Genomic DNA, 25,231 nt, shown 5'->3' on the forward strand with positions numbered 1-25,231 from the left:
ATACGAATGCGCACGCAGTGATCGATGGATCACCACAATCAATACTGTACACGGTAATTATATGGCGAGTCTAGAGGTAGAAGGATCAATAATCATCAGGCTAAGATGTTTACTTATTCATAATAGACATGGTATCCCAAATAGATGAATACGAACGCGGGTACTGTTATCAACGGAAAACGAACAACTTACCATACATGGCCATATGAGACCGCTGGAAATGAGGCTTGATATTCAGCAGCAGGGTCAACCCTATTACAATCGCTGTATGTGCGGATAGATCCGCTAAGCCTTGTTCCAATGTGCGGTGTGGACGTGGCGTGAAGCGAAAGCGAGTGCTACGACCACGAAAGAGAAAGAGAACAAGAACGAGAAAGAGAGTGCAGTGGCCGTCAAGCAACAAAACCATCCAGATTTGGTCGAAGGAACGAAGGACGCAAATGCGGGCTCATAACTTTCTGATTGATACAAACTACTACTTTTGACAATGAAAGGATCTATCGCATGCGTGTTTCCAACATACGTGTTTCTCTCCAGGTACCATATTTAAATGAAGAGCACAGCTACATAAAGCAGCTGAGAATTATATGAGAGAAATCTGCTGTATCCATACCATCGTCAACTGGATATCTAGTATTTTATAACAGTGTCTTGCCTAAATTCTGGCACCAACACGTTCACCAGAACAATACAATCCCCAATACAACTCGGGCTCGAAACGATATTTAGAACAAGAGGTGAAACACCCTATGCCCATTTTCCTATTTCTGCTAGGATGGGCGTTCATTGTCCTTTATTCATCACCGCCGCGCTCACACCCAGGCCAGAAAGCATTCAGTGAAGAATACTTTCTTGTTTTCCTTTTCGAGCAGTATCTATGACGGAATCAATTTGCAGAGAACAGTAAAGAACTGCACGGGTTCCGTCGCATCGATACTGGATCTCAAGCAGTAGATACGACTAAACCAGGGAAATCACCCCTGTTGGTCATGTCGCATCTACATCAATCACACCTGTGAAAGAAGGACAAGGGGTAGGAAGGTTCTATTTATTAGCATACGTCTCTCACGAGTCGTATGCAGGCCTGGGGTGATGGAAAGAGTAAAGGGGAGATGAAGAGAGACTGTGGATTGGGGAGAGGTCTTTATAGGGTTCGTGGGGAGCAGGTTGTGGTTGAGAGTGTGGAGATACTGGTAAGCGGACATATGACAACGAGGTGCTCAACGCGTACCAGTGGTACTGTAAGTACAGACCCTAACTACCAGAATCACGAGTATTGCAAGTCATTACGTCAAACTTCAGTAGTAACACATCGAGCTGGACTTCGACATATGTATTGATTGCATGGGTATACTACTCCTTCAAATGACCTTTCAAACCCTCTTTGCCAACATTCATCGCTCTCTCAATTTCTGCTTCTTCCTCACGTAGCCTGCCCTTTCCGTAGGCTAGATCGCGCTCTTGCTTTCTCTTCTCCTCGCGCACACGCCTCTCGCGGTCCGCAAGTGCCTTCTCCCTTCGTTCGCGCTCCGCCCACTTCTTCGCACGCTCGGCCTCTTCTTCGGCGGAGTAGACAACACCCTCAGGCGCAGGTGGCAGAGTGGAGATGTATGTGTTGATAAGACCATCCCGTGTTGATGGCGGGAGAGAGATATAGGCGAGGTCGCTGAGCACGGCGGAGGGCAGGGTATCAATAGTCGTGGAACGATTGAGCAGGGCGAGAGGTTGGGCTCGTAGAAGTGCCGAAAGATCGGATTTCAGATCGGATGACCGCATGGCTAGCCGCTTGATATGGTCGCGATACAGCTTTTCCTTGTCTTTGTCTGGGAGCTTGGTATCCTTCATCTCAGGCTCTTTCTTGTATTTTCGGCGGAACTCAGGCCAGTACAGCTTCGGTGTTGCATGTCGGTCGAGGAAGGCCAAGTACGGTATCCGCGGGTCGCGTTTCGCCTGTCGAGCTTTCTCTTCCTTGAGGAACTGAGCTTTGTCGCGCGACCACTCGTTGAAACATTCTTTTCGCGCTGCCATGTTTGGTAAAGCCTTGTACCGCTCATCGTCGAATAAAACACCGTCTTCCAAAATCTTATCCCAAGGCGCGAATGGGCTGACCTTGGTGTCATCCAGCAGCTCCTTGAAAAGCGCCTTGCAATCTTCTTCAGATAAGGCAGGCTCCTCGTCATCGTACTGTTCGTCATAACCTTGGTCCATTTCCATCTCCTCCATTTGTGCCAGTTGCCATGCAAGATCGTCATCTTCCTCAGGTGGTTGGCCTCCAGATGGCTCTTCGGTGCGCTGCCGCTTTTGCGCGTGGCCTGACGCCTCGCCCTCATCGTCTGTAACTTCCACTTCTTCGTACTCCTCGTCATTTTCCATGCCTTCCTCACCGTCCACTTCCACAATCTCCACCTCCTCTTCCGCTTCCGCCAGCTCCGCCTCAATCTCGGCCATGGCGTCATCCTCTTCCACATCGCTTGGCTCACCCCGTTCCCTGCGTTCCTTCTTCTCTCGCTCCTTCCGGTCGAACTCGATGACGGCTGTCATGACATTGGGCGGGAACTTCCAGAAACTTTCGTTCGTGTCCTTGTTCCACACAAACCGCCGTCCAAACTTTGTCTTCACCAGCACCCAGGGCGCGCAGTTCGGGATGTCTTGGCGATGCTTTGGCCTATCGTCCCGTTCTCTTCTTCGGTCGTTGAAATTATTATGCCCGCCGCGCATTCCTCCCCTGTGCCCACCTCGTGATTGTTGATGCGCGCCGCCATGCTTTGGGAATTGTTTCGGTGCGCTCGCGAAGATGAAGTCGTTGATTGAGGGTTGAGGCTGAAAGGCGACTTGCGCTGGTTGGCTGTCGTGGCCGAGATTGTAACTTTGCGGCGCGTTGTAGGAAGCAGGTGCAGCAGGCGGCGTGGGGTTGTGGTATTGTGGGATTTCTGCAACTGGTCGCGTATATGTTGACTTTCCCGTCTCGGCATTGTAGTAGTATGAGTGACCTGTGGAATGTTAGCGGGAGCATATGACGCAAGTCGGAGCTGTCCATAGCTACCTGAGGGCGCCTTGTGCTCAGTCCAGCCTACAGGGAGTGCTGGCGCAGGTGCAGGCGGTCGCACTGGTATGTCAGACATGATGATGTCAAGCTTCAGTCGAAGATTGAAGCCGTACAACCTTTGCAAGAAGAGTTGGTGATGGGCAAAGTTGGTGTTGCAGCGCGCAATCCAAAAACTGGTCGGCGCCAAGCAACCTGAATCGCCGACGCGCTGCGTATGAGCTTGTGCCTGGAGCTTCCATCAACACCAGCCCACGCCCCGACTTCCCCGCCGATCTCCCATTCTCTCTTGCAGCTGTCTACACCCCCAGTATAACTCAGACGACCAGAGTAGACCGCAATCATGTCACGGAGATACGATTCCAGGGTACGAAATACAACAAATACGGCCAACACCCCAGCTAATAGTGCTTAGACGACCATCTTCTCTCCAGAGGGTCGCCTATACCAAGTCGAATACGCCCTCGAAGCCATCTCGCACGCCGGAACAGCACTGGGTATCTTGGCACAGGATGGCATCGTTCTCGCCGCAGAGAGGAAGGTTACCAGCAAGTTGCTCGAGCAAGACACATCGGCCGAGAAACTGTACATCTTGAACGAGTGGGTTGGACCTGACACATGTCCCGAACGAAATGGCTGATGCCTTGCAGTAACATGATCTGCGCCGTAGCAGGAATGACCGCTGATGCCAACATTCTCATCAACTACGCCCGTCAAGCCGCCCAAAAGTACCTCCTCACCTACAACGAAGACATTCCCTGCGAGCAGCTCGTCCGCCGTTTATGCGATCTCAAGCAAGGTTACACGCAGCACGGAGGTCTCCGACCGTTCGGTGTATCCTTCATCTACGCAGGATGGGACCCACAGCGACAGTTCCAGCTGTACCAGAGTAACCCCAGTGGCAACTACGGTGGCTGGAAGGCAACCAGTGTCGGCGCGAACAACGCTTCTGCACAGAGTCTGCTGAAGCAGGACTACAAGGAGGAATGCGATTTGAAAGAGGCTTGCGGACTTGCAGTCAAGGTGCTCAGCAAGACCATGGACTCAACTAAGCTGAGCAGCGAGAAGAGTATGTCCACGACTACGTACAACAAACTAGGCCAGTGCTAACTACTCGTAGTCGAGTTTGCGACTGTAGGAAAGACCAAGTCAGGCAAGATCTACCATCACCTGTGGAGTGCGGACGAGATTGATGCTCTGCTGAAGGAGCACGGCCTTGCCAAGGCTGAGGATACAGAGATGTCCGAGACATGAGATACACGACCAATGCACGATATGAACAGGCGCAACGGAAACGTCTCTGCATGATACACGAGGCTTGTAGTATACCATATCAGGTGAGAGCTATGTGACATCTCGTAGCTAATCTCACCCTGTCACGACCTGCTTTTGTGTAGACTTCCGAGTTTCGCTCTCGTTTCCTTCTGCCACGTGCCAATCATCCAAAGCCATCATGGCAGCTGCCTGTAACAGGACCTGCTGCTGCCTCGATTCTAGCCCGACCTCAACGCCTTCCCTGCGTGCGACGTCCAATCGAATACCTGAACGATTCTACTAACCTTCCTACTCACCTCCTCCAGCCCAGTCTCAGTCATATTGTGTCACCGCCAGCATTACCAGTGTCGTGAACTTGCATTGCTTACCGATTCATATCTGAGCATTATAACGCAATATGACCACTCCCAAGCGAGGTCCTAGCTACAAGTCTTCCGTCAATACTATACGTTCCGCATCTTTCCTACGCCATCTCCTTGACGAGATAAGGTAACAGGAGCTGAATACAATCGGGACAACGGCTTCAATGCTGAGTTGACTAGGTCAGATGCAAGTCAAGGAGGCGCCGCCACACCTGACAATGTCGACACAACTCTTGGAGCCTCTCACGATGGGACCGATACAACACCACGCCAACGACCGTCGCTGAAGCGCCTGCAGATCCCATCATCGAGGTTCATCACACGTCCAGTTGCTGACGAAGAAGGTACTGCACCACTAAAATCACCATTGATGTTCTGCGATTCCGACATCTCCTCCACACCCTCTCCCGACGAGCCCCCAACCTCAGGATTGACTGCACCTTCAAGTGACACAACACCTCCAACCTCAGCTTCGACCTCGTCTCACCCGGATACCATGCGTGCGCGTCCCTCAACCTCAGCATGGGACATGGCTCTGGCGCAAAGCGCGACTGAACCTCGACCGCTATCGAAACGAATGCGCATCATGACCATGCCCGAGACGTGTTGTCAAAATATCACTGGAGACGAAACACAAGACCCCTTGGCAAACCAAAGCTTCTCTGGTAACAACAGGCGTGTGATACGAAATGTCGCTTTCATTGAGAGAGCACCCGTGCGACCACAAAAGTCCAACTCTTCCTCACAGCAGCTCCCCGAACTATCCTCTTTCCGGCCTGATATCGCCTCGCCAGAAGGGCCTGCCCCTAAACCACCTGCTCGGCCCACGACTCCGGCCAGACACACAGCGCGCCGCTTTTCCTCCGCCACTCCCGAACCACCCGAGACGCCAAGCTTCCTCCGGCCACTGCACCTTTTCGACACAAGTAACGAGTGGACGCACGACATCTCCATCTACAAGAACATCCACGGCGAGGAATGGAAAAGGAACTCACTTTGCAGACATTGCTTCCAGCTCCGCGGGGCGTTCAACAGGATCATGACGTACGGTTATGAGGCGTGCGGGCGAGATGAGCGTTTGGATAGCCATTATTGGGAGCCGATGGCTTAGTTTGGTTGACACAGAGTGAGAGCTCTACTTGGTAATGTACAATAATATTGGCAGGATGCTCATTGGCGAACATGGTTATGGTTCTGGAAGTGTCTGCTACGTGAGCATGTATCCACCATCCGTTCTGACCACGCTACCGTCCATATTCACATCTTTCATAATGGCCAAATACGACTCCGCGACATCCCCTGGCTGCCCAGGCCGACCCGTTGTCATCTTCTCCGCTACTGCATCCATGGCTGCTTTCTTTTCGCTCGCAGACATTGCCCATAGCTCGGTGTCTACGGCCCCTGGGCTGACACCGTTGACCCTGATAGGCCGAAGATCCAATGCCAGGTTGCGAACCATGCTATGATGGCCGCCAGCGTAAGATCCCACGACACTCCAGTTAGGCACAGGTTTTTCTGACGTAGTGCCCGTAGTGATAGTGTAGGAAGATGTATACGAGCGCTTAATATAGGTAGGAAGGAATTTTGCCAGGAGAAGAGGAGCAAAGAAACGGACTTGACCTGCTTGGAAAATGTTTTGCATGGTCTATTCAAATTTAGTCCATCTCGATCGGCCTAAGTTCTTTCATATGGAATGCAATCTTACCATGTCTTCTAGCTTGATCGTAGGTGCCATGTTGCCGGCTGTAAAGACCACATGGTCCAACTGCTGTCCTTCTAACTTCTCTTTTGTGCTTTCCAACATTGTGTTCAGCTCTGTCTCGAGTGTATCTGGGTTCGAGAGATCAACTCGAACACCAAACACCTTGTTTTTAGCTGAAGGATAACTGCGTTGTAGCTTCTCGACTGCCTGGTTGATGCGGTCCTCGTTGGAAGAGGATATTGTGACTATTGCGCCATGTTCCAAGGATGCCTCTGCGACGCAGAAACCAATGCCTGAAGACCCGCCGATTACAAGTACTCGCCGGTTCAGGAGCTTGGAAGTGTATTTGGTTGAGTCTGACATTTTCGTAGGGTGTTCTGGGTGCTCGACGAGATCTGTGGCTATGAAGAATATAAGATATTGTGATTTGATACTACATCTTCACGGAGCAGCTCCCTTCTTTATACATGGCGAATAAACATGGAATTGTCGTAGGCGTCGGCGCCAGAACACTCTTTCGCTCCTATACTCGGGCCTTTTTGTAGGCATCAACATTTACCAAGCTATCATGCGCTGCTGAACATTCTTGGGACTTGAGTAAGGTTTGGTGAGTTAGAGTGCCGAGTGTATTTAGCACCGCAGGCCCGGAAGTTAACGGAGTTCAGGACCGGGCGATTCAGGAACTCATTGCCGTGTCGGTGCAGGCAACGTCCGATTCAACGACCAACAACACCACATAGCACGATGCAAACTTCACTTCCACAAAGCAGATCTTTGGACGAGAATGATAAATATTGGAATATCTAATCTAAAAGTTGTCTCTGCCGATTACCCACATACTGCCACCATTTAGACAGCCATGGATGCGGCGAGCGCGTTCACGATCTCCAGCACTGCACTTGCAATAGGAGAGGCGTGGCGCCTGTCCATGATTCTCCTCACCAACTCCCTTGTATGAATTAGAAAGATCTTTTTGAGGCTCAGATATTCGGTACTGGAACTGTAAACTCCCAGAGGAGAGTTTGTCCGTCTGCCATTATCATCACCGCCTCCGATCGACCCTAGGAGCGAGCTATCTGCAAACTACCCAGAACTACGCTTTCGACAGAAAGGGGTTTCGAGTATGTAAGCTGGTAGCTTTCGCTGGCGGGAATGAGTAGAGGAAACTCAAGAATTACCTGGGATCCGAGAAATTCTTCTTTTGAATGGCCTTTCAACCATGGACTCCGAAATAGGAAAACACATCAGGGATAGAGAAAAAGAAGGGATGAAAGGACACGAAGAATTTATACTCTTCAGTGCGACTTTTATGTTGGTACGACCACAGGAAGTGGTGCTAAGCGGGCGAAGGATGTCGGTCGTGTTCGTAATGGGCTGCGTGTGGCGCGACAAAACTAGGTTTTCGCAACTAGAGTTCCGTTCTGTGACCAATCTTCGTTCCTCGCGAACGTTAGATGAGATCTTCCTGGAATAATCATAAAATCTACAATACGTGTAATTGTTCTATCATCAGGTAGTCTCTACTGCTAACTCCGATTCTTCCAGACTGACCAGGGTACCTAGGTAGGTAGGAAGCATGAGGTAACGATGAAGTTCACCGCATCATCTGGACAAGCACTTCGTCACCATCTGGCCAAGTCAACAACATCTCACAGAACTTTAGCGTAGAAGGAAGGGTGATATGCTGGACATCTTGGTAGCCATGCGCGCACTTTCGAACTAAGGAGGTACTTCTCGAAGACATGTGTTCCATAACACTACTGCATATATTGAACCTCACTCTGACAGCGAACCATTCCTAGGAGATCTCCAGTCGCAGTAGCATATCCTTGTACACGCAGCATGAAACCTGAAGATGGTATCGCTGCGAAGATGACTAGAGTGCATGAACCTTGTGATGTAAGCGTCTCTCAAATTGCATGACAGGTAGTCGCGTAGTCAACATTATTAAATCAGGATAGAACGCGGCACACCTATCGTTCATTCTGGGGTCATCGAGTGTGTAACGCCTTCCGCCCAATATCGCTGTGCCCGACTGATGAAGAGAGACATGCGTCCACTATCTTAGTTAAGGCGTTTTAGCGTTTTGTTTGCGTGCTCGAGGCGCTACTAGAAACGTCTGGAAGGAGGGCTACTTCATTCCTTTTTCCTTATCGAAGCTTGTTAAACCGCCTAGTGCATTTCCCACGTGGTGCCGTTATTGATGGCGGCGGGCAAGAGCCGAAAACGTCAAACGTCTATAGTTGGAGATGCGAGCTGTCCAACGGCATCGGAAATATCCTAAATATACGATATCGCACAGGGTCAGCATACTTCGTACATCGCGGGCAATATTGTCGAATCAAAATCGAGGCGCCTGGTCTCAAAGCTCGGAGATGGTGATGGAGCAGGTGCGCCTGGAAGACCTTGGATCACTGGTTGCACAAGTTCACACAATACCTTTTCACAGCACCACGCCAAGGCACCTGTTATCATATAACAATGTGGGTCGAGGAGCATAGGGCAGAAGGGGTTCTTTATCAGCACGCAGGGCAAAAGCTTTTCCGAACGGATGGTTTTGCTAAATGCGGCCCGCTAGTCTTCGTGAACGGCAGGTTTTGCGCCGATCGCGGCAATTGAAGGAGGAAGAGACGGAGCGCGCAGTCAAGAAGAAGCCCCGAAGAGAAGATGAGAAACGATGAATGCCTTTCAACAAGGCATGTTTGAAGCATTGAGATCGTTGCCAAATCTCAGCCTCGTTTCCTGCAGATGTGGCGAAATGTCTATGCCAGAACGGTAACCGATCTTATAGCCGGATGACGCACCTACACACCCCAGAGTCACGAAGCGGCGCCGTTATGGCAGCAAGACGTCACCCCACTTTACCCATATGCCGCTCCAGAGCCTTTGAGCCGATTGCCGCGGCGCGGTCTGGAAGCTTGATCGAAGCGCGATGTCTTTCGCATCTTGTCTCTTCCATCTAAATTCCTTCCCATGTTGGACATGCGCCGCTTCGCCTGACCAGGGTTCGTCATCAAGGGGTTCTACAGGCATCTTAGCGAGTTAAATCCGAGCGTCAACGGCCATTCCCAGGGTGGAACGGGCTCTAAGAGATTGGCGCGTTGTTAGTGAGTGTCGTTTGGTACTCATCGAACTTTGCACATCGTTTCATCCATCAAAGAACGATGGCGAGATCGGAACAAATGGAGCCAAAAGAAAGGATGAGCCTTGGCTCAGCACAGGAACAACACGAAGACAGCGCGTCAAGTGACTATGAGAAAAGAAGAGAATCTGCTGCCGACATCGACGAGGAGAAAGTGGTTGGACTTGATGGAGCTACGCGATCAACGAAAGACGGAGATGCTGAAAGAGGCCGCAGCCAAAGTCGACGCTCGCAAGATGGAAGGAGCCTGAAGACGATCAGATCGCATCACTCACGAGCTGGAGGAGACGGCTACACATGCCTCGATGCTGAAGGCAATACCCAAGGACCGAGCAAATCCAGAACTGGAGCTGTCACGGAGCAGCCGTATCTAGTGACTTGGGATGGTGACGCAGATCCAGAGAACCCGAGAAGCATGGGCAAACTACGAAGATGGCTCATCGTATTGATATGCGCCAGCAGTTCTCTTTGCGTGTACGTCATGATATTGGTTTCTCAGTCATTGCACAAGCACAAACTAATAATCACCAAATGTAGGACATGCACTTCATCACTATACACGTCAACCTATAGTCAGCTGGAGCCAGAGTTTGGGGCCTCCCGCTTAGTGTGTACGCTTGGCTTGTCCATGTTCGTCGCAGGGTTAGGCGCAGGACCGATGATCCTCAGTCCCCTCTCGGAGGTGCGTACAGCTGCCGGGGACTACGGCACTCCAATATCCCTGTGATTAACTAACCAATCGTAGTTCTATGGTCGAAGACCTATCTATATCTGCTCGTTTACGTTCTTCCTGATCTGGATGATACCATGCGCTGTGGCACAGAACATCCAGACAATGTTGGTTGCGCGCTTTCTAGATGGACTAGCCGGCTCAGCCTTCCTCAGTGTAGCTGGAGGCACTGTCGGTGATATGTTTGGAAAACACGTCAGTTAATACTGTGCTCGCAATTTTTCTATTTCTGACGGCAGTGTAGGAGCTATCTGCGCCTATGATGGTTTACACAGCTAGCCCATTTGTCGGTCCAGAAGTCGGCCCCCTAATAGGAGGCTTCATCGTTGAGAACACTACGTGGAGATGGTAAGTGCTTATTCAAGACCCACCTTTCTCACCCTGCGACATTGCATCTGCAGATCCAGTGGCGTTGCTCAAGCTGGCAGTATCTGCCTAGATGTTCGTATCAAGAACACCTAGATTAGGCCTCGCGGAAGCAACTGGCGGTGTGTTGACATGAAAACAGGTGTTTCTATGTGCTCATCATCTGGTCTGGAGTTCAGGTAAGGTTGTGCTGCACACCATGTGTACCAAAGACTAACGTTAGCCTGGTAGCTTTGCCTGATCGTTATGTTCGTGCCTGAAACGTACCACCCCGTTCTGCTCCGTCGGAAGGCGATTCGACTACGAGAAGAGACCGGCAACCCAGAGTGGATAGCGCCGATTGAGAAGATGGACCGCTCTATTGCCAAAACCGTGTTGTGGTCATGCATTCGCCCGTTTCAACTGCTGTTCTTTGAGCCTATGGTGGGTCTCCGCACTTGATGAGGTCTTGATTGGCGTACTGACGGCTGAATTCTAGTGCTTGAGCCTCTGCATACTGTCTGCTATTCTATTAGGTATCTTGTACCTCTTTTTTGGCGCTTTTCCCCTCGTGTTCCAAAACAATCACGGCTTTAGCATATCGCAAACTGGGCTTGCATTCCTGGGCCTGTTGGTAGGCATGCTAGCGGGTATCTCCACGGACCCTATCTGGAGAAGGATATACGGCAGGCTCGTGCGCCAACGTGAGGAACAAGGGGGCGAGCCTGGAGGTTCGGAACCTGAATTTCGACTTCCTTCAACTATTCTTGGGGCCTGGGTCGTCCCTGTCGCTCTCTTTGGTAAGCTTCTGCACGGCCTCGAATGGAACAAGCTTCTAATCATGCGTATGCAGGGTTTGGGTGGACAACGTACTCATCAGTAAGTTCAGAGTGCTTTTGGTATGGAAGCTTCTATGCTAACACCCCGGCTTCTGCAGGTTCATTGGATAGGTATGACAACATCCTGCATATCGTAGACTCGCAATAATAACTGACCATGACACCGCAGTTCCAATAATCTTCTCGGCAGTATTTGGCCTTGGGTATGTTTTCTTCTTCTAAGACACCGAGTACGATCAATGAGAGCAGCTCACTGACTGCATTGCGTGACGTAGTGTCATCTGGGTTTATTCAGGGGTCTTCACATTCTTGGTCGAAGCCGTAAGTACCACGCACCGACATCGGACCAGACTTTTGGGTACAGAGATAGTGACCTCGCCGAACAGTACCCTGTCTACGCTGCATCGGCTCTTGCGGCCAACAGCTTCGCGCGGTCGTACTTTGCTGCGGCATTCCCGTAAGTTAGTATCACCGTTGGGTCAGACTTAATTGCTAATTAGTGTCATAGACTATTTGGTGTTCAGATGTACAATAGTAAGTCTCGAGGACGATGCGCCTTGATGAAAGAGCGGTCACTGATTTCGAACAGATCTCGGCTACCAGTGGGCAACTACTCTGCTTGCCTTCCTGGCGCTTGCAATGGCTCCGTAAGTAACCCAGAACGAGGGTTGTGGGACTCACTGATATGTCTTATTGCAGATTTCCAATCTTGTTCTTTCGATATGGCAAGCGACTCAGGGGAGGCAGTCGATATGCATCAGCATAGTCGACACGGAAGCGAGGCGAGGGCATGTGGCAGACTTGACTGGAAGCGGACTAATAATAGAGAGTGACACGGCATTTGCATGTCAAAGATTTTCATTGAATCAAGGATTTTGCGCCCACACGTGAGACCACATGAAGCAAGCTGGCCGGGCCTCTGTGCAACGGAACATGAGCGCCACGAGGGCGGCCACGCCAGCTCGAGGGACAACGGATACACAAAAGCCGAAAGCGGTTGCGGATGGTACCGTTGCCGAGGGCGGTGCACCAGCGTGTGAGAAAACGTGGTCGGCAGGGCAGAGACACGGTGAAGGAGACATTGAGGGTACACAAAGCTCGCGAAGCGTAGACGAGCGGGAAGGAGTGATGATAGTTGGTAGTACGAGCGCGCCAATAGGCTGACGAGGAACCGTTCATATTTGGCGCCAAGGGCTCGTATCCCATACTGCATGCATGCCCCATAGCCGAGCCTGATGCACTTTGGGCATGCCGGCTGCTTGCTTTTTGGGTATGCGCTGTGTGGCATGAGATGTTGAGGTGGGAATTGCGAGTGACTGGGCAGGGTTCTCTGCAGTAGAGCACTCAATCTGCAATGATATACAAGACCCACCGCGTATTGGCGACGATCCGGTGGCAGACGAGAGGCGAAGAGGCCTGAAGTGGCTGAAGTGGGCTATTGCGGCTAGTGATGTCCAAATAGTGAAGCAGAAGTGCGTGACTACAGGCTAGCGCGAGGCCAAGCCAGCGGCTTACCGGTCGACAGGGACCGAGGCAGCTGCGTGGGCTGCAACTTCCAGCAAACCTCGAACAGCCAATTGCGGGGAATCGCATCTGCGCGCATCTTGCAGCGAGAGCCCCAATCTACCACACACGACCCGCGCCCGACGCCTCGAGCCCACTCCCAACTGCACACAGCGCTGCAAGTGCCCTGGAAGCTCGTCAAACCTAGCAGCGCCTCCATCGCTTCGACCGCGCGCTCCGTCGCGACTTGCTTCCTGCCTCCCCAGACGATCATCATCACCCATCGCACCTGCCCCAGCGCCGACCGTGACTTCTCAAGCGTCGTACCACTGCGCTGACCTCCAGGCGACGCCCCGCCCGTCACTGCCACGCTGCTGCTCTCACCTTCTGTGGGCTCACGATACGAAGCCCGGCACCGCTTGTAGAACCACAGCCGACTCCCAGCAGCATGGGCAGCGCGTCGCGGTAGCATCTCGCTATCAAACATGGTTCTGTGTGCTCCTGGAATGCTCCCTCGATTACATGGACCCCGGCCCCGTACCACAACAGCACTGTCCCATACCTGTCCGCCGGATTGAGAGTCCTTCACTGTCTCTCCCCCCTGCAGAGCTCGTCATTGGACTTGTCAGAGTGCCACCGCAGCGCTCGTTCAAGCAGCCAGCACACGCGTGATCGCACCTTAAAACACACAGCTGGAACGCTTCCAGCCGTGCACCCCAGACACATTGGCTGAACCATTCTGCCGGGAACACCCCTAGATCACCACTGACGGCTACACGCAGCACTAAGCGTCAAATCCCAGCGCCTCAGTTCACAGCAGCGAACGTCCGTGCTTGGCCGAGTGCCTGCGCTGAGTAGAGGGGATATCATGACCACCCCAGACGCCCAAGATGCCTCTCCTTCGCCCGAGTACAGGAGCGATTTGGACGACGACATGGCTGCTGAACAGTCCGCAGACCACCAATCTGGCAATGGTGACTCCACCCAGAAGCCTACCAACGGAAAGCCCAATGCAAAGGATCCTCTAAGGCCACGGAGGAAAAAGGCGCGGAGGGCATGTTTCGCCTGCCAAAGAGCTCATCTGACGTGTGGTGAGTGCAAATATACGAGTCAACTCAGTGGAAAAACTAACATGTTTTAGGTGATGAAAGACCATGCAATCGCTGCATCAAGCGCGGCCTCCAAGATCACTGCATGGACGGCGTGCGCAAAAAGGCAAAGTATCTACACGACGCGCCAGATGGAGCTCTCATGCCAGGTGTAGGCGGTCACTATCCATACATGAACGGCAACCGCCCAACACCGATCCCGAGCCACGAAACCCAAACAGTCTCCGTATCCCCACAGAGCAACATGTACAACCAAACGCAACCAGCAGCGTTTTATCCACCCAACTCGATACCAGGGCAACTGCCTGTTGCGCAAGATGGCCACGCCTTCAACAATCAGCAGTCGCCAATCTCACCCCCGTTCAACCAACCGCACCACGGGCCAGTGCAAAATGCACCGAGCACTATGCCCCAAGGCCAACAGAGCCAGTTGCAGCAATTCGGACCTTTGTTCGACCCAAGTGACCCTGCATTGTTCAATTTTGATATTTCAAGTCTGAACTTTGGCAACCACTACGGAGCGCTCGAGTTTGGCATGCTTGGCCATATGTCGTCAGGCGCAGTGGACACACCCCACGATAACGGGATGATGAATAATATGAATGGCGCTGTGAACATGTACAATCAGCAAATGCCCTCCACTTATGCGGACCAGAACAATGCCGCAACCGCAATGGCATACAACCCCAACGGGCTTCCAGCGGGCGAGTGGCAAGACTCGCATTCGCGGCAAGGCAGTATGCATGTGCACACGCCAAACACTTCAGCCGGGCATGACCACCACAGTCTTCGTAACGACAGTCTCAGTGGTCCACATGCATTCGTCATTGGCCAAGGGCCGGGCTCTACAGCAAGCCCAGCTTCCACGGATGCATCCACATTCGAGGGCGACAACCCATTGGCAACTGCAGCTTTCTTCGCCAACACCAATCGACCTCACGCGCAACACTCTCCAGCCGTCAACCGATCGCAGCGCGAACACAGACCCTCAACGACAGCAATTCAACCGATGAACTCAAATGGTATCCGCAAACGTCAACGAGATACCAAGGCCATCTACCAAGGAGTTACCAAGCCATATGACTACGTCAAGGGCTACCACAGGCTTTACCAGCTGATTGACAAGAACTATTCAAGACCATGGGTTGCCAAAGCCCAACAGTATCTACAGAACTACCGACCTGTGCTGTTGCAAGTGAGAGAAGAGTTGAATAGGGACGACTTGATCCATCAAGAAATGGGACTGCAACGCCAAGTCATGACATTGCAGGATCACTTCGCAGAGGTCGGCACACCATTTCTAATATGTCGGCGATCAGGCGAGATTGTCGGCATTAACAAGGAGTTTACCATTCTCACCGGCTGGAAAGACTCAGTTCTGCTCGGCCACGAGCCAAACCTCAACGTCAACACTGGGACGAATCGTGAAACAAGTGAAAGCGACACTGGCTCGACTCAAAACACAACACCCAATCTTACTGCGCAAGACTCTGAGACGGCCACACCCAGCGTCAACATCATCGAGCTTATGGATCCCAAGTCCGCGCTGGAGTTCCTGCAGCACTTCTCCGAACTTTGTTATCAGGATCCTCATGGCTATGCCTCTCAGCGTGTCAACATGCTGAGATACCAGACAAAAGCCGACATAGATCGCATCCAAGAGATGAAGAATGCGAATGCTGGCTCTGACGTCAAGGCTGACCCACTCGTCAAGGTGGAAGGCGAGAGCGCTATGCAAAGGCTTGGGGCGAAGAATGGTATGGTCGATTGTATGATCTGGTGGCATATCAAGCGCGACATGTTTGATATGCCTGTGCTTGTTTGCATGAGTGTAAGTTGAACCCCAACGTTCTGTATATGAGAAGCTGCTAATTAGGATCCAGGTTATGCCTGTGCTTGACAAAGGTTTGCAATAATTGAAGCGCGATTGGGCTGGACGTTGCATCACCTACATAGCCTCACGAGAGGTAAATGTCTTCGAGGTCGTCTCACTTGACGAATCGTCGCATGAATATGGACGACGCCATCTTCACAACTGATGTGCGATCACGTCATAGCGGCAGTATAAAAAGTGCTTTTATGTTTCTGGGGTTGTTTTCATGACCGGCGCATACGCATGGATGGATACCTTGGTCGTCTCACGAGACATGTGCATCTTGGAAAGGTATAATTTGGGAAATTGCTGTTGTTTGGTTTGGGTGTTAAATGGCGCACATCGAGGGCGTGATCGGAGTAGACAAGCTGCCAACGTAGGCGCGATACCAATGCTCTCATGGCTAGAACATCGGTATAATAACAATGTTCATTCATATACGGATATCGCTATGCATGTCGTGGGATCGTCGGTCGTCTATGGATACGATCGCATCCTCTAACCTCCGTTACTCTAATTCATCATCTGCGAAATTCCCACCCCATCTTTCTGCCCAGCTTGATTCCAATTGATCTTGGTATCCTCACCACCCTTCAACCACTCGTCCTTCTTCCAAGCTTCGTACCCCTCTCTTGCTAAGCTCCTTTGTGCAACCCTAATATCCTCTCTGATATCCTCCACCAACGCGTCCTTACTCACGTAATCGTACTCCGGCCGTATGAAGCCCAGTATCATCAAACTGAGGTTCGCGCCATAAAAGTCTTGTTTGAAGTTATGTAAGATGTGAATCTCGATACTGCGTTGTGTGTTCTTGTAGTACGGGTTGTAGCCAATTGACAGTACGGTTGGGTAGATGGTTGATGGTGTGGGGGTCTCGGACGAGTATTCGAGGTCTAAGACGGCATGCGAAGAGGATTTGCTAGGGACGGAGGTATCGTCCGTGGCACTTGGTACGCTGGAAGAAGTTGTGGAGGATGCGATGGAGGATGTGTCGAGTGTGCACCAGCCATAGTAGATGCCGGACTCTAGCTCGTCGTGGCCGCCTATGCTTAGGCCAGAGAGGGGAATGTTGGCGGTTGGTATGCCTAGCTGCTACTGTCAGCTCTTAGAGACAGTCAAGTCGACTAATTGATTTGTACCTCTTTACTTCCTCGCCCGAAGCCCTTGACTACTGGCCCTCGGAGCTTTATTGGGAAAGGTGGCTGTGGTGTATCGGCACCGGCGATGGGGTCGCGAGGACCGTCTGGACGACCCATTTTGTCTGACTAATTTGTAGTATTCCTGGAAGATAAATCCGGGATATGAAGGCAAGAGGAAGGCGGTTATCGCGAGAAAGGGTCGTGTTGAGCGTGGTACTTCGAGCACTTTCTGGTCGGGATGATAGAGGTCCGATCGGAACCTTGGTGGGGCTTACAGATGCCAGGCGTCACCGTTGGCTTAGTCATCAGGGTCCAGGTACCTTGCATTGTCACTCCCGACGTGGACGTTTATATGTGAATCGCCACGATTCAGTCAATGAGGGTGAGACATGGCATCTAGACTTCAGTATCCTCTACTTGCATATCGCGCTGTTTCGAAGCTCTGTGTCAATCGTTCATTATCGACCACACGCACCATGGCTTCTGCTTCGATCAGTCAACGTAAATCACGCCTGTTTGATGATCAGCCCGCGTTCATCTATGGTACTGCCTGGAAGAAAAGCCAGACGAAGAGACTAATAAAAGAAGCACTTGCTCATGGGTTTCGTCGCGTCGACACAGCTGCACAGCCTCGGCATTACCAAGAACCTTTAGTTGGGGACGCGCTTCGTGAGGCGTTCGAGGAAGGTCTCGTGAAGCGAGAGGAGATATATGTTTGAACTTCCCCCTTTCTCTCAAGATGTGTGGTGTTTATGTCTCACAGTTACAGACGAAATACACCACTCCCGCTGGCCAAGATCTGAGCAATATGCCCTACGACCCTGAAGCGCCATTAGACGTTCAGATACGCACATCTGTCGCATCCTCACTCAAGAATTTGCGACATGACCAGAAACCGGAAGACGACTCATACATTGACTGCTTACTTCTTCATTCGCCACCACCCACCAGCGAGCAAACACTGCAGGCTTGGCGGTCGCTGGAGACTTATGTGCCGCACAAGATTCGTTCCCTCGGTATCTCGAATGTCACTCTTCCCATCCTCCGAGATCTGTGGCTGCGTGCCAAGGTCAAGCCAGCAGTGGTGCAGAATCGCTTCTACCCTGACACGTACCACGATGTAGAGTTGCGTGAATACTGCCGATTGAGTGGCATCATGTATCAGTCATTCTGGACTTTGACCGGTAATCCTGTTCTTCTCAAGTCAAAACCGGTTGCCGCTTTGGCCGAAGCGACGAATGTTGGATTGCCCATTGCGCTCTACGCTCTCGTCATGGATCAAGGAATTGTGGTGCTGAATGGGTCGACTTCGACTGAACATATGCGGGCGGATCTGGAGGGTATTCAGAAGGTGCGCGAGTGGGCAGAGTCGAACCAGAAGAAGTTCGAGTACATCAGGGACGACTTCTCTTACTTAGTCGCATGGTGAATCATGGGATTCGACAGGAGAAAGTCACCTAATCAGCATATCATTCCTTGTCTCCGGAAAGAGCAACATGACGATAAAAGAGGCGGATCGGGTCAGAAATCGCCATTGGTTGGCTTCATATAGTTCTCTCGAAACACATCACGGCCGTGTTGTATTAGCACGGACTAGGATATGTGCGAAGGTAAAGCGTTACCCGTGACTCTTGTGAGTGATACACGGAGGGTCGTATCAGCTTTCGCGCGGAATCACTTGCAGAGACGAAGGAGACAGGCGGATAGACGAGAACGCTCTTGTTGACCTGCGAATCCAGTCCTGCGCTGTGGAAATATAAGTAGGATATTACATGGATGGATCATGATGACTGGAAGAAAGAGCAGTGAGTCAGCAAAGTTGGTGTCTGCTTGGAGAGGAAGAACTTGTTGGATGATTAGCACATTTTATCGTTCAATGGGAGCACTTTGAATATCAACATCATGATGACACTACGCCAAAGAGAGAAACCAAATATCTCATTTAAGCAGAGTACTTCTTCCTACTACAACAAAGCGTATTAGAGCTATATAGACATACATAGAGAACCTAGAAGCCTACAATACTATTAATCCGTATAATCTCTCTTGTTAGGAGCTAATGTAAGCTGCAAAGTAGAGTTTACTATCTCTACCTGCTCGATTTTTCTCTTTTATAGGGTGATGAGAACATTTAGATGATCATAATCATATTCGTCACTCATTACCGCCCCATGTCACCACCTTCACACCAGTACCACGCGCGTTCTATCAACCAACAGGACCGTTCATCCCGACTAGGAACTCTTACAAGTTGCTAGTAACAAAAGAGGTGAGCGCACCAACCCTGGCGTACACACCAGGCTGACCAGGCAAAGCACAGCCGTTGCCCCAAGATACAATGCCAATAAGTTGCTTGCTGGAGCTGATGATGGGACCGCCGCTGTCACCCTGGCAAGAGTCCTTGCCACCTTCGGGGACACCAGCGCAGAACATGCGGTCAGTAACGGCAGAAACTGAGTAGTTGTTGCGGCAAGTGGCGCGGGAGACGATGGGTACCGAAACCTTACGGAGAGTGGTAGAGCTGCTGCCACCATCGGTTGTGTCACCCCTGAAGAAAAATTAGCATAATGTACAACCTTCTTTTGATGAGCTTTACTTACCAGCCGAGCACTGTCGCAGTGGAGCCAGCAGCAGGGTCGGAGCCTGAGGCGGCGAGTGTTGCGTATCCAATAGTAGAGCTCGTTGCAACAGGAGTCGAGAGCTTCAGAATTGCGATATCGTTGTCCGAAGTGTTGTCGTTGTAGCTGGGGTGAAGGCGAACGGAAGTGACAGTGGAGACAGTTCCACCAGAGCCACGGTTCTAGAGATAATGAGTATAGGCCTGATTACATTTTACAAGAGAGAATGGTACTCACAAGAGATCCAGCACGAATGCTGAATGAAGCGGTGGTACGACCATAGTAGCAGTGAGCCGCACTGACGACCGTGTTGGCGTTGAGAAGAGTACCACCACACAGGTGACCCAATCCAGCAAGTTGAACGCTGACCATGGGAAGGAAATCACCCTGGGAAGCGGCTACGCCACCAACAATGTCTGAAGTGTCTGGAGAGCTCTCATCCCAGTTGAATTCGGGCAGTTCCTGTTCCTGGGGAATAGCCGCGCCATAGACGATGGCCGGGACCGCAAGAGCGGCAAGGATGGACTTGGCGTGCATGTTGGGGACTGTGCGAAGCGACTGGAGAAAAGGTCGTTGAGATGAAGAGAGAAGCGACTGACTGACTTCTCCAGGCTGGCACGTCTTCCATCTTTATACAACAGAGAGAAAACATGTAATCTCCTTCGCTTTGACTTGCACGAACACGAACCTTCGTATTCGGTCGCACTATGAGGTGCCAGTAGAGACCCCAAGACATTGTGTGCTGGGGGTAACTAAAGTCCTTCCAGATATGGAATTGACAAGAAATAGAACGGGTTTGGCAAAACTCGACAACCTACCTTGGCGGAGCTTGTAGAGCCAAGACAATATGGGAAACCCAAGATGTACCTTTACACCGTGTTCGGGCGGTACCGTCATGTGCTGTGTAAGTCATGTAATCGCCGATTGGTGGGACGTAGTAGTCGAAAAGAAAATATAGCAATTAGCTTGTCTTGGTACAGTGTAGGAATTCAGCCAGTCGCACGAACGAGGCCGTTATCGGAAGATTCACCTGGATCTAATGGACTGCACGAATCTCTCTACCTCGATACTTCATGTGGATTATCGCAGAGTTGCAGAAACGCTGGTGTCAAGGAAAAGAGGAAGCTACTTTTGATTTACTAACGCGTTGACGCACTGTGTACTGGCGAAGACAGATCGCACATAACGTGGTGCCATCGACAATTCACCTCCGAGGCGTTCCTGGGTGGAACAGGCATACAAATTGTGAGCACGTCATCTAGTGTAATGAGAGAGCGATGCCTGAAGTGCCGTGAGCAATGCGTAGGGAATATCGGAGAAGTCCCCTTTGATGTTTGAGGGTGTGACGATTAGCGACCCCGAACAGGCAAGAGCCAAGCGTGGGAGGATATCCTTGGCATGAGCTTTGTGGGGTGTACTAACACATCTCAGGCTTAGTCCTACATGATGTGAAACCAGCTGCCAAAGTTGGCATATCGCGATATCTACTTGCACGGAATCGGAATCATATCCGGCCACACTACCAGCGAACACGAGCTGGCATTCATGCAACCTGCATATAGGTCAGTGAGTACGACCGAGATATTAACAAAGTTTTAGGTACCTAGGTGTAAAGCGTCAACATCGGCCCATCACCGCTCATCGCTGCGACACGCTCGCACTATCACATCGCTCCTGGTCTCCCAAGTCTTCTGGATGCCAGTCGCAAACGCAGCTCCAGGTAGAATCCTACTCCTGTGTTTCTCAGGACTCATTGCACTGTGGCTCCTTGGGTTCTTCCAGGCAAACACTATGGATTCTATCCCATCGACCTTCACTATCGAGATCGGTGGCAAACCAGTTGCAAACGTCGAAAAAGACGCTGAGGATGGTTCTCAAGCAAAGCTAGGAGCCGTGCCAGCTATCTTCAGCCTTAAGAATAACCGATTACAATCTGGAGATTGGATCATGGGACGCAATCAAGTAGAGAACCGAAGCTATTTGCCAAAACGGGTGTCCTGGTATAAAGCAAATGCAGAGAATGAGAAGCTGGTACAGCTCGTGACAGCTAAGAAGGAGGGCGAGTCGTACCAGTTGATCTTCAAAAGTATGTTTTCATGGCCGATGTGTGCTTGCATAGATGTGTCCGTTGTGGATGTTAATGTTGCGCACAGATGCAAAGTTGATGGCAGACGATGAGGGCATGGTCCTGGCTGATCTACTTGGAGGTGAGTGATTGCGCTAGTCATGCTGTTGAAGCTGCTGCTCACGACGAAGCAGAGTCGCAATCTGAAGTGCAAGTCATTTTGCAAGACGGTTGATAGGTGCCATATCTTTTGTTCTGCGAAGCGACTATAGATGGATGGAGATGTCCATGAACGGTCTCAAGAGTTTAGTGCACAAGGCGGACGCATGCTCTATTTCACGTACAACATTCACCAAACCCGACTCGTCACACATGTGCATCAAACAAAACGAGAGGAGGCTTGTCCTCCGAAGTCCCAGCCTTTGGAATACATGTGAAAGGAACGTTCTCACTTACCATAAAGCGCGAAGAGTCCTTGAGGCGCTTGGGTAGCAGCCAACGGCGCATGTTCGGAAATGTCATTGTGGTATCAACAACGGAAGCAGTAGGTGGGTCATCGAGATACATTACCAGTACACTGGCCAACTGCGACTACGGTACTGCTGAAGAGTACTTCAGTAACCACCCACATTCCAAAGGCATTCTAGAATGACTCTGAAGAACTGCGACAGTACTGCGATATATTTCCGTAGGTCTATAGCCCTATCCTAGTAAGATACACGTAGAGGTAAGCACGCATGCGCAAGGTTCATAAAGTATACTTAGTCTAGAGATATTCGCTAAGTGGTACTAAGATTCTATGATCTCTGAGGGCGGATATAGTCCGCACTCTACAAGAGAAGCTAGAATTGGACCTCTCCACTGCTCCTCTCCCGCAGCGACACGACGCTCTAGATGGGCACGCATCAGCGTCACCGCATGCTTCTGTTGCTCGGAGGTGCTAATTTTTTTTCGTAAGATGCCTTGATCCCTCTTATATTACCCTTGATAACCTTATTTAATAGCCTTAAGCAGCGCTCTAAACATCTTATTGTATTTATAAAACTTAGAATTAGGTCTTGCTCGTAACGTAATAGATATAGTTGTTAGGAACATAGGCTAATGTAAGGTCTAATACCTTACGTGACTGTTATTAGTGCGAGTATAAGTAGAACTACTAAATCTAGTCCTAGAGGGCATTAATTTGTCTACCTACACTAGATAATATACTATTGCTCTACTATCTCGTGCACTCCGTATCTAATAGTAGTATAACGTCTGACAATGGTGCTGCGAACGAGCTCGACCAAGCTAAATAGCTCGGGCAGCATTTGTCCACAAAGGCGCATGAGATGGTCCTTAGCCCGGTCGTTTGCTACGTCAGCGAGGTCTTTGATCAGACTTGGAATTTGTGTCGACTGGACAGATGGCGGAAGATCATTGGCTGTGTATCGGTTATAACCTTGGACATGCCTTATATAGTCGTTGGCGGAAGTCGTTCTGACGATGAAGTTGTCGGATATTCCTGCGTATCGGGACCTCAGCCGATCTTCGATGTGTCGGCTGCGCTCTCGAGCGCGAATTTCTCTCTCTTCAAGATCGATATATGCGATCTCGCAAGCATAGCGCTTCCTCTCTTCGAAATGTGTCCGCTCGTAATTGCCTTTCGCTCTTCCAACTATCTCTTTTCGTCTGGCTAACCAATCGAGATCTGCTATCTCATGTTCTTCGAATGACGTTTTCGTACGATCTGCAGAATTGAGACCGGTATCTCCTTTGCTCAGGACAACGATGATACGTTGATCGGGCCTGTTCTTGCAGCGATCTTGGAGAAACCAATCTAGGAAGCCATCGTCACCAGCCCGGGTGATTTCCTCAACAGCTATGACCACTTTACAATCTTCCAGATATCTCTCGGCTTTCGTTTTACGGTCCTGAATGATATCGTCCAGTCCGGGACAGTCGCCGATTGAACAACGAACTCGAAAATCACCAAAGATCTCGATCTTTCCTACCAATAGAGTGGGATTGAAATCAAGCGCAGTGTTACCGGTTGTGATTTCGTCGTTCGCAAATGGTGCTATCTTGTGCCAAAGTTCGTTTACATTGGTAGTATGGATTTTGGATACGGCAGGGATCTTCAGGCGCCGCTCCTCAGCCCATTCGATGCAAGCTCTGAGAGCATTTCTTTGTTTTTCAAGCGACTGTAGTTTGGACGTACCAGTTGTGTACCCCAGGAAAGTACGGATGGCGTCTTCTGATGTAAACTCTGAACGGCTACGGAATAGACCCGTGAGCACTTTCATGCTGTCCGATGCTTGATCGTTGGCCCATGGGGATGATGCTCCATGTTCCTCAAATCCCGCTATGATGTTGCAGAGGTGCTGGCGCACAGAACCTAGACATTCCCTCGGGTCGATCGCTTCAATCTTTGCTTGGTAAGGTATTTGTGAGTCGGCCGGACGTGGTGAGTAAACGATCGGAACGCGAGTTCCAGCGACGCCAGTTGCACCCTATAGCGATTAATAATGCACTGCTTCGATGAAGATTTGCTTACTGAGTTCGCGATTTGACCGATTCCCAAAAGAGCGTCTATCAATTTCGATTTCCCTGCCCAATTCTACCAACAACCGCTACAGACTCCGGCATGCTCTTAAAAGTCTCAAGCATGCGGATAATTTCAGGCTTCAGTACTGTGGTCAATTGTGGGTTTTTGTCCGCCTTTGCCGCGACAAGGAAGTCAGGTAGCATTTTCAAGCAAGCACTCGCGGCTCTTAGAAACTCGCTATGGTAGATGGGTAGTTCGGGGGGCGCGTCCCCTGCTGGGTCATGACGATAGGAGTCTTCGCTGTCATTCTTAATGAACTCTTCGTATCCGGCTACGCTTCGTTCTACACGCCGTTTCGCTGATGGAGGAATTAGGTTCTGCGTTGTTGATTGCAATGGGTCGTCAGCTGTAGTCGTTAGTTCCTCATTACAACTAATAACATATAGAGATCAAGACGTAGCATGTAAAGGGCAATATGATACTCACCTGGTCTTTTTCCCTGACTCGCCATGACGGGGCAAGTAGTGCTTTGACAAGGCAAACGCGCATACGACTGCGATATCGAACGTTCGATCTTTGGTTGTTGATGAACAAAGATGCTGTAGCTGTGACGGAGCAAGTTCCGCTGAAGTATAGACATTCCAGTGTTCATACGAGTGGGCATGGCAATATTTATACCTAGCAGAAGCAAGCACATGTTTGGACATGATAAATTTCATGGCGACGCGAAGCATACGGAAGACAGCGCAATCCGAAGGGTATCTCTTAAGAATGCTTCGCAGCGAAGCAAAGTTGAGACAATGTACCCCGATTAAGGACAATGTCCTCGCCCAAGGATCCTTATCTGAGGTGCCTGATCTTGTCGCCCAGATGGAGGCGTTCTTTAGTTGAGCTTGAGCTAATAGTGTGTGTTTCGTCAAGACACTGTCTTGCATTCGATAAGTCGTGTCGTATTCAAT

General features: G+C 50.6%; 11 protein-coding genes across 11 annotated transcripts; 6 read left to right on the forward strand and 5 right to left on the reverse strand.

Annotated features, from left to right (window-relative positions):
- Positions 1-1,353: 1,353 nt before the first annotated feature.
- On the reverse strand, positions 1,354-3,122 carry J4E82_010244 (uncharacterized protein; the record flags this gene model as incomplete). The annotated part of the gene is made up of 2 exons (XM_051736460.1): positions 1,354-2,990; positions 3,044-3,122. The coding sequence occupies 2 exons, from the start codon at positions 3,120-3,122 to the stop codon at positions 1,354-1,356; spliced, it is 1,716 nt and encodes a 571-aa protein (XP_051583770.1).
- Positions 3,123-3,386: 264 nt separating this feature from the next.
- Positions 3,387-4,297, forward strand: J4E82_010245 (uncharacterized protein; the record flags this gene model as incomplete). Its single annotated transcript, XM_051736461.1, has 4 exons — positions 3,387-3,410; positions 3,459-3,643; positions 3,694-4,112; positions 4,164-4,297. The coding sequence occupies 4 exons, from the start codon at positions 3,387-3,389 to the stop codon at positions 4,295-4,297; spliced, it is 762 nt and encodes a 253-aa protein (XP_051583771.1).
- A 418-nt stretch (positions 4,298-4,715) lies between these two features.
- J4E82_010246 (uncharacterized protein) lies at positions 4,716-5,791 on the forward strand (the record flags this gene model as incomplete). Its single annotated transcript, XM_051736462.1, has 2 exons — positions 4,716-4,807; positions 4,861-5,791. The coding sequence occupies 2 exons, from the start codon at positions 4,716-4,718 to the stop codon at positions 5,789-5,791; spliced, it is 1,023 nt and encodes a 340-aa protein (XP_051583772.1).
- Positions 5,792-5,887: 96 nt separating this feature from the next.
- Positions 5,888-6,745, reverse strand: J4E82_010247 (uncharacterized protein; the record flags this gene model as incomplete). The annotated part of the gene is made up of 2 exons (XM_051736463.1): positions 5,888-6,325; positions 6,386-6,745. 2 exons carry the CDS (start codon positions 6,743-6,745, stop codon positions 5,888-5,890), a joined length of 798 nt encoding a protein of 265 aa, XP_051583773.1.
- A 2,819-nt stretch (positions 6,746-9,564) lies between these two features.
- Positions 9,565-12,089, forward strand: J4E82_010248 (uncharacterized protein; the record flags this gene model as incomplete). Its single annotated transcript, XM_051736464.1, has 14 exons — positions 9,565-9,998; positions 10,062-10,206; positions 10,270-10,449; positions 10,499-10,602; positions 10,763-10,799; positions 10,852-11,043; positions 11,099-11,399; positions 11,453-11,478; positions 11,537-11,549; positions 11,608-11,641; positions 11,714-11,759; positions 11,825-11,895; positions 11,947-11,972; positions 12,028-12,089. 14 exons carry the CDS (start codon positions 9,565-9,567, stop codon positions 12,087-12,089), a joined length of 1,671 nt encoding a protein of 556 aa, XP_051583774.1.
- Positions 12,090-13,809: 1,720 nt separating this feature from the next.
- On the forward strand, positions 13,810-15,966 carry J4E82_010249 (uncharacterized protein; the record flags this gene model as incomplete). Its single annotated transcript, XM_051736465.1, has 3 exons — positions 13,810-14,032; positions 14,083-15,881; positions 15,934-15,966. 3 exons carry the CDS (start codon positions 13,810-13,812, stop codon positions 15,964-15,966), a joined length of 2,055 nt encoding a protein of 684 aa, XP_051583775.1.
- Positions 15,967-16,436: 470 nt separating this feature from the next.
- Positions 16,437-17,179, reverse strand: J4E82_010250 (uncharacterized protein; the record flags this gene model as incomplete). Its single annotated transcript, XM_051736466.1, has 2 exons — positions 16,437-17,012; positions 17,063-17,179. 2 exons carry the CDS (start codon positions 17,177-17,179, stop codon positions 16,437-16,439), a joined length of 693 nt encoding a protein of 230 aa, XP_051583776.1.
- A 622-nt stretch (positions 17,180-17,801) lies between these two features.
- On the forward strand, positions 17,802-18,491 carry J4E82_010251 (uncharacterized protein; the record flags this gene model as incomplete). The annotated part of the gene is given in 2 exon segments (XM_051736467.1): positions 17,802-17,810; positions 17,826-18,491. 2 exon segments carry the CDS (start codon positions 17,802-17,804, stop codon positions 18,489-18,491), a joined length of 675 nt encoding a protein of 224 aa, XP_051583777.1.
- An 815-nt stretch (positions 18,492-19,306) lies between these two features.
- On the reverse strand, positions 19,307-20,217 carry J4E82_010252 (uncharacterized protein; the record flags this gene model as incomplete). Its single annotated transcript, XM_051736468.1, has 3 exons — positions 19,307-19,610; positions 19,663-19,862; positions 19,918-20,217. The coding sequence occupies 3 exons, from the start codon at positions 20,215-20,217 to the stop codon at positions 19,307-19,309; spliced, it is 804 nt and encodes a 267-aa protein (XP_051583778.1).
- Positions 20,218-21,375: 1,158 nt separating this feature from the next.
- On the forward strand, positions 21,376-21,980 carry J4E82_010253 (uncharacterized protein; the record flags this gene model as incomplete). The annotated part of the gene is made up of 3 exons (XM_051736469.1): positions 21,376-21,766; positions 21,834-21,887; positions 21,940-21,980. The coding sequence occupies 3 exons, from the start codon at positions 21,376-21,378 to the stop codon at positions 21,978-21,980; spliced, it is 486 nt and encodes a 161-aa protein (XP_051583779.1).
- Positions 21,981-22,953: 973 nt separating this feature from the next.
- Positions 22,954-24,783, reverse strand: J4E82_010254 (uncharacterized protein; the record flags this gene model as incomplete). The annotated part of the gene is made up of 3 exons (XM_051736470.1): positions 22,954-24,237; positions 24,353-24,678; positions 24,759-24,783. The coding sequence occupies 3 exons, from the start codon at positions 24,781-24,783 to the stop codon at positions 22,954-22,956; spliced, it is 1,635 nt and encodes a 544-aa protein (XP_051583780.1).
- Between the last annotated feature and the right edge of the window lie 448 nt (positions 24,784-25,231).

The sequence above is a fragment of the Alternaria postmessia genome (genome assembly GCF_024291825.1).
Source record: "Alternaria postmessia strain BMP 2775 chromosome Unknown scaffold_117, whole genome shotgun sequence".
NCBI classification, from domain to species: Eukaryota; Fungi; Ascomycota; class Dothideomycetes; order Pleosporales; family Pleosporaceae; genus Alternaria; species Alternaria postmessia.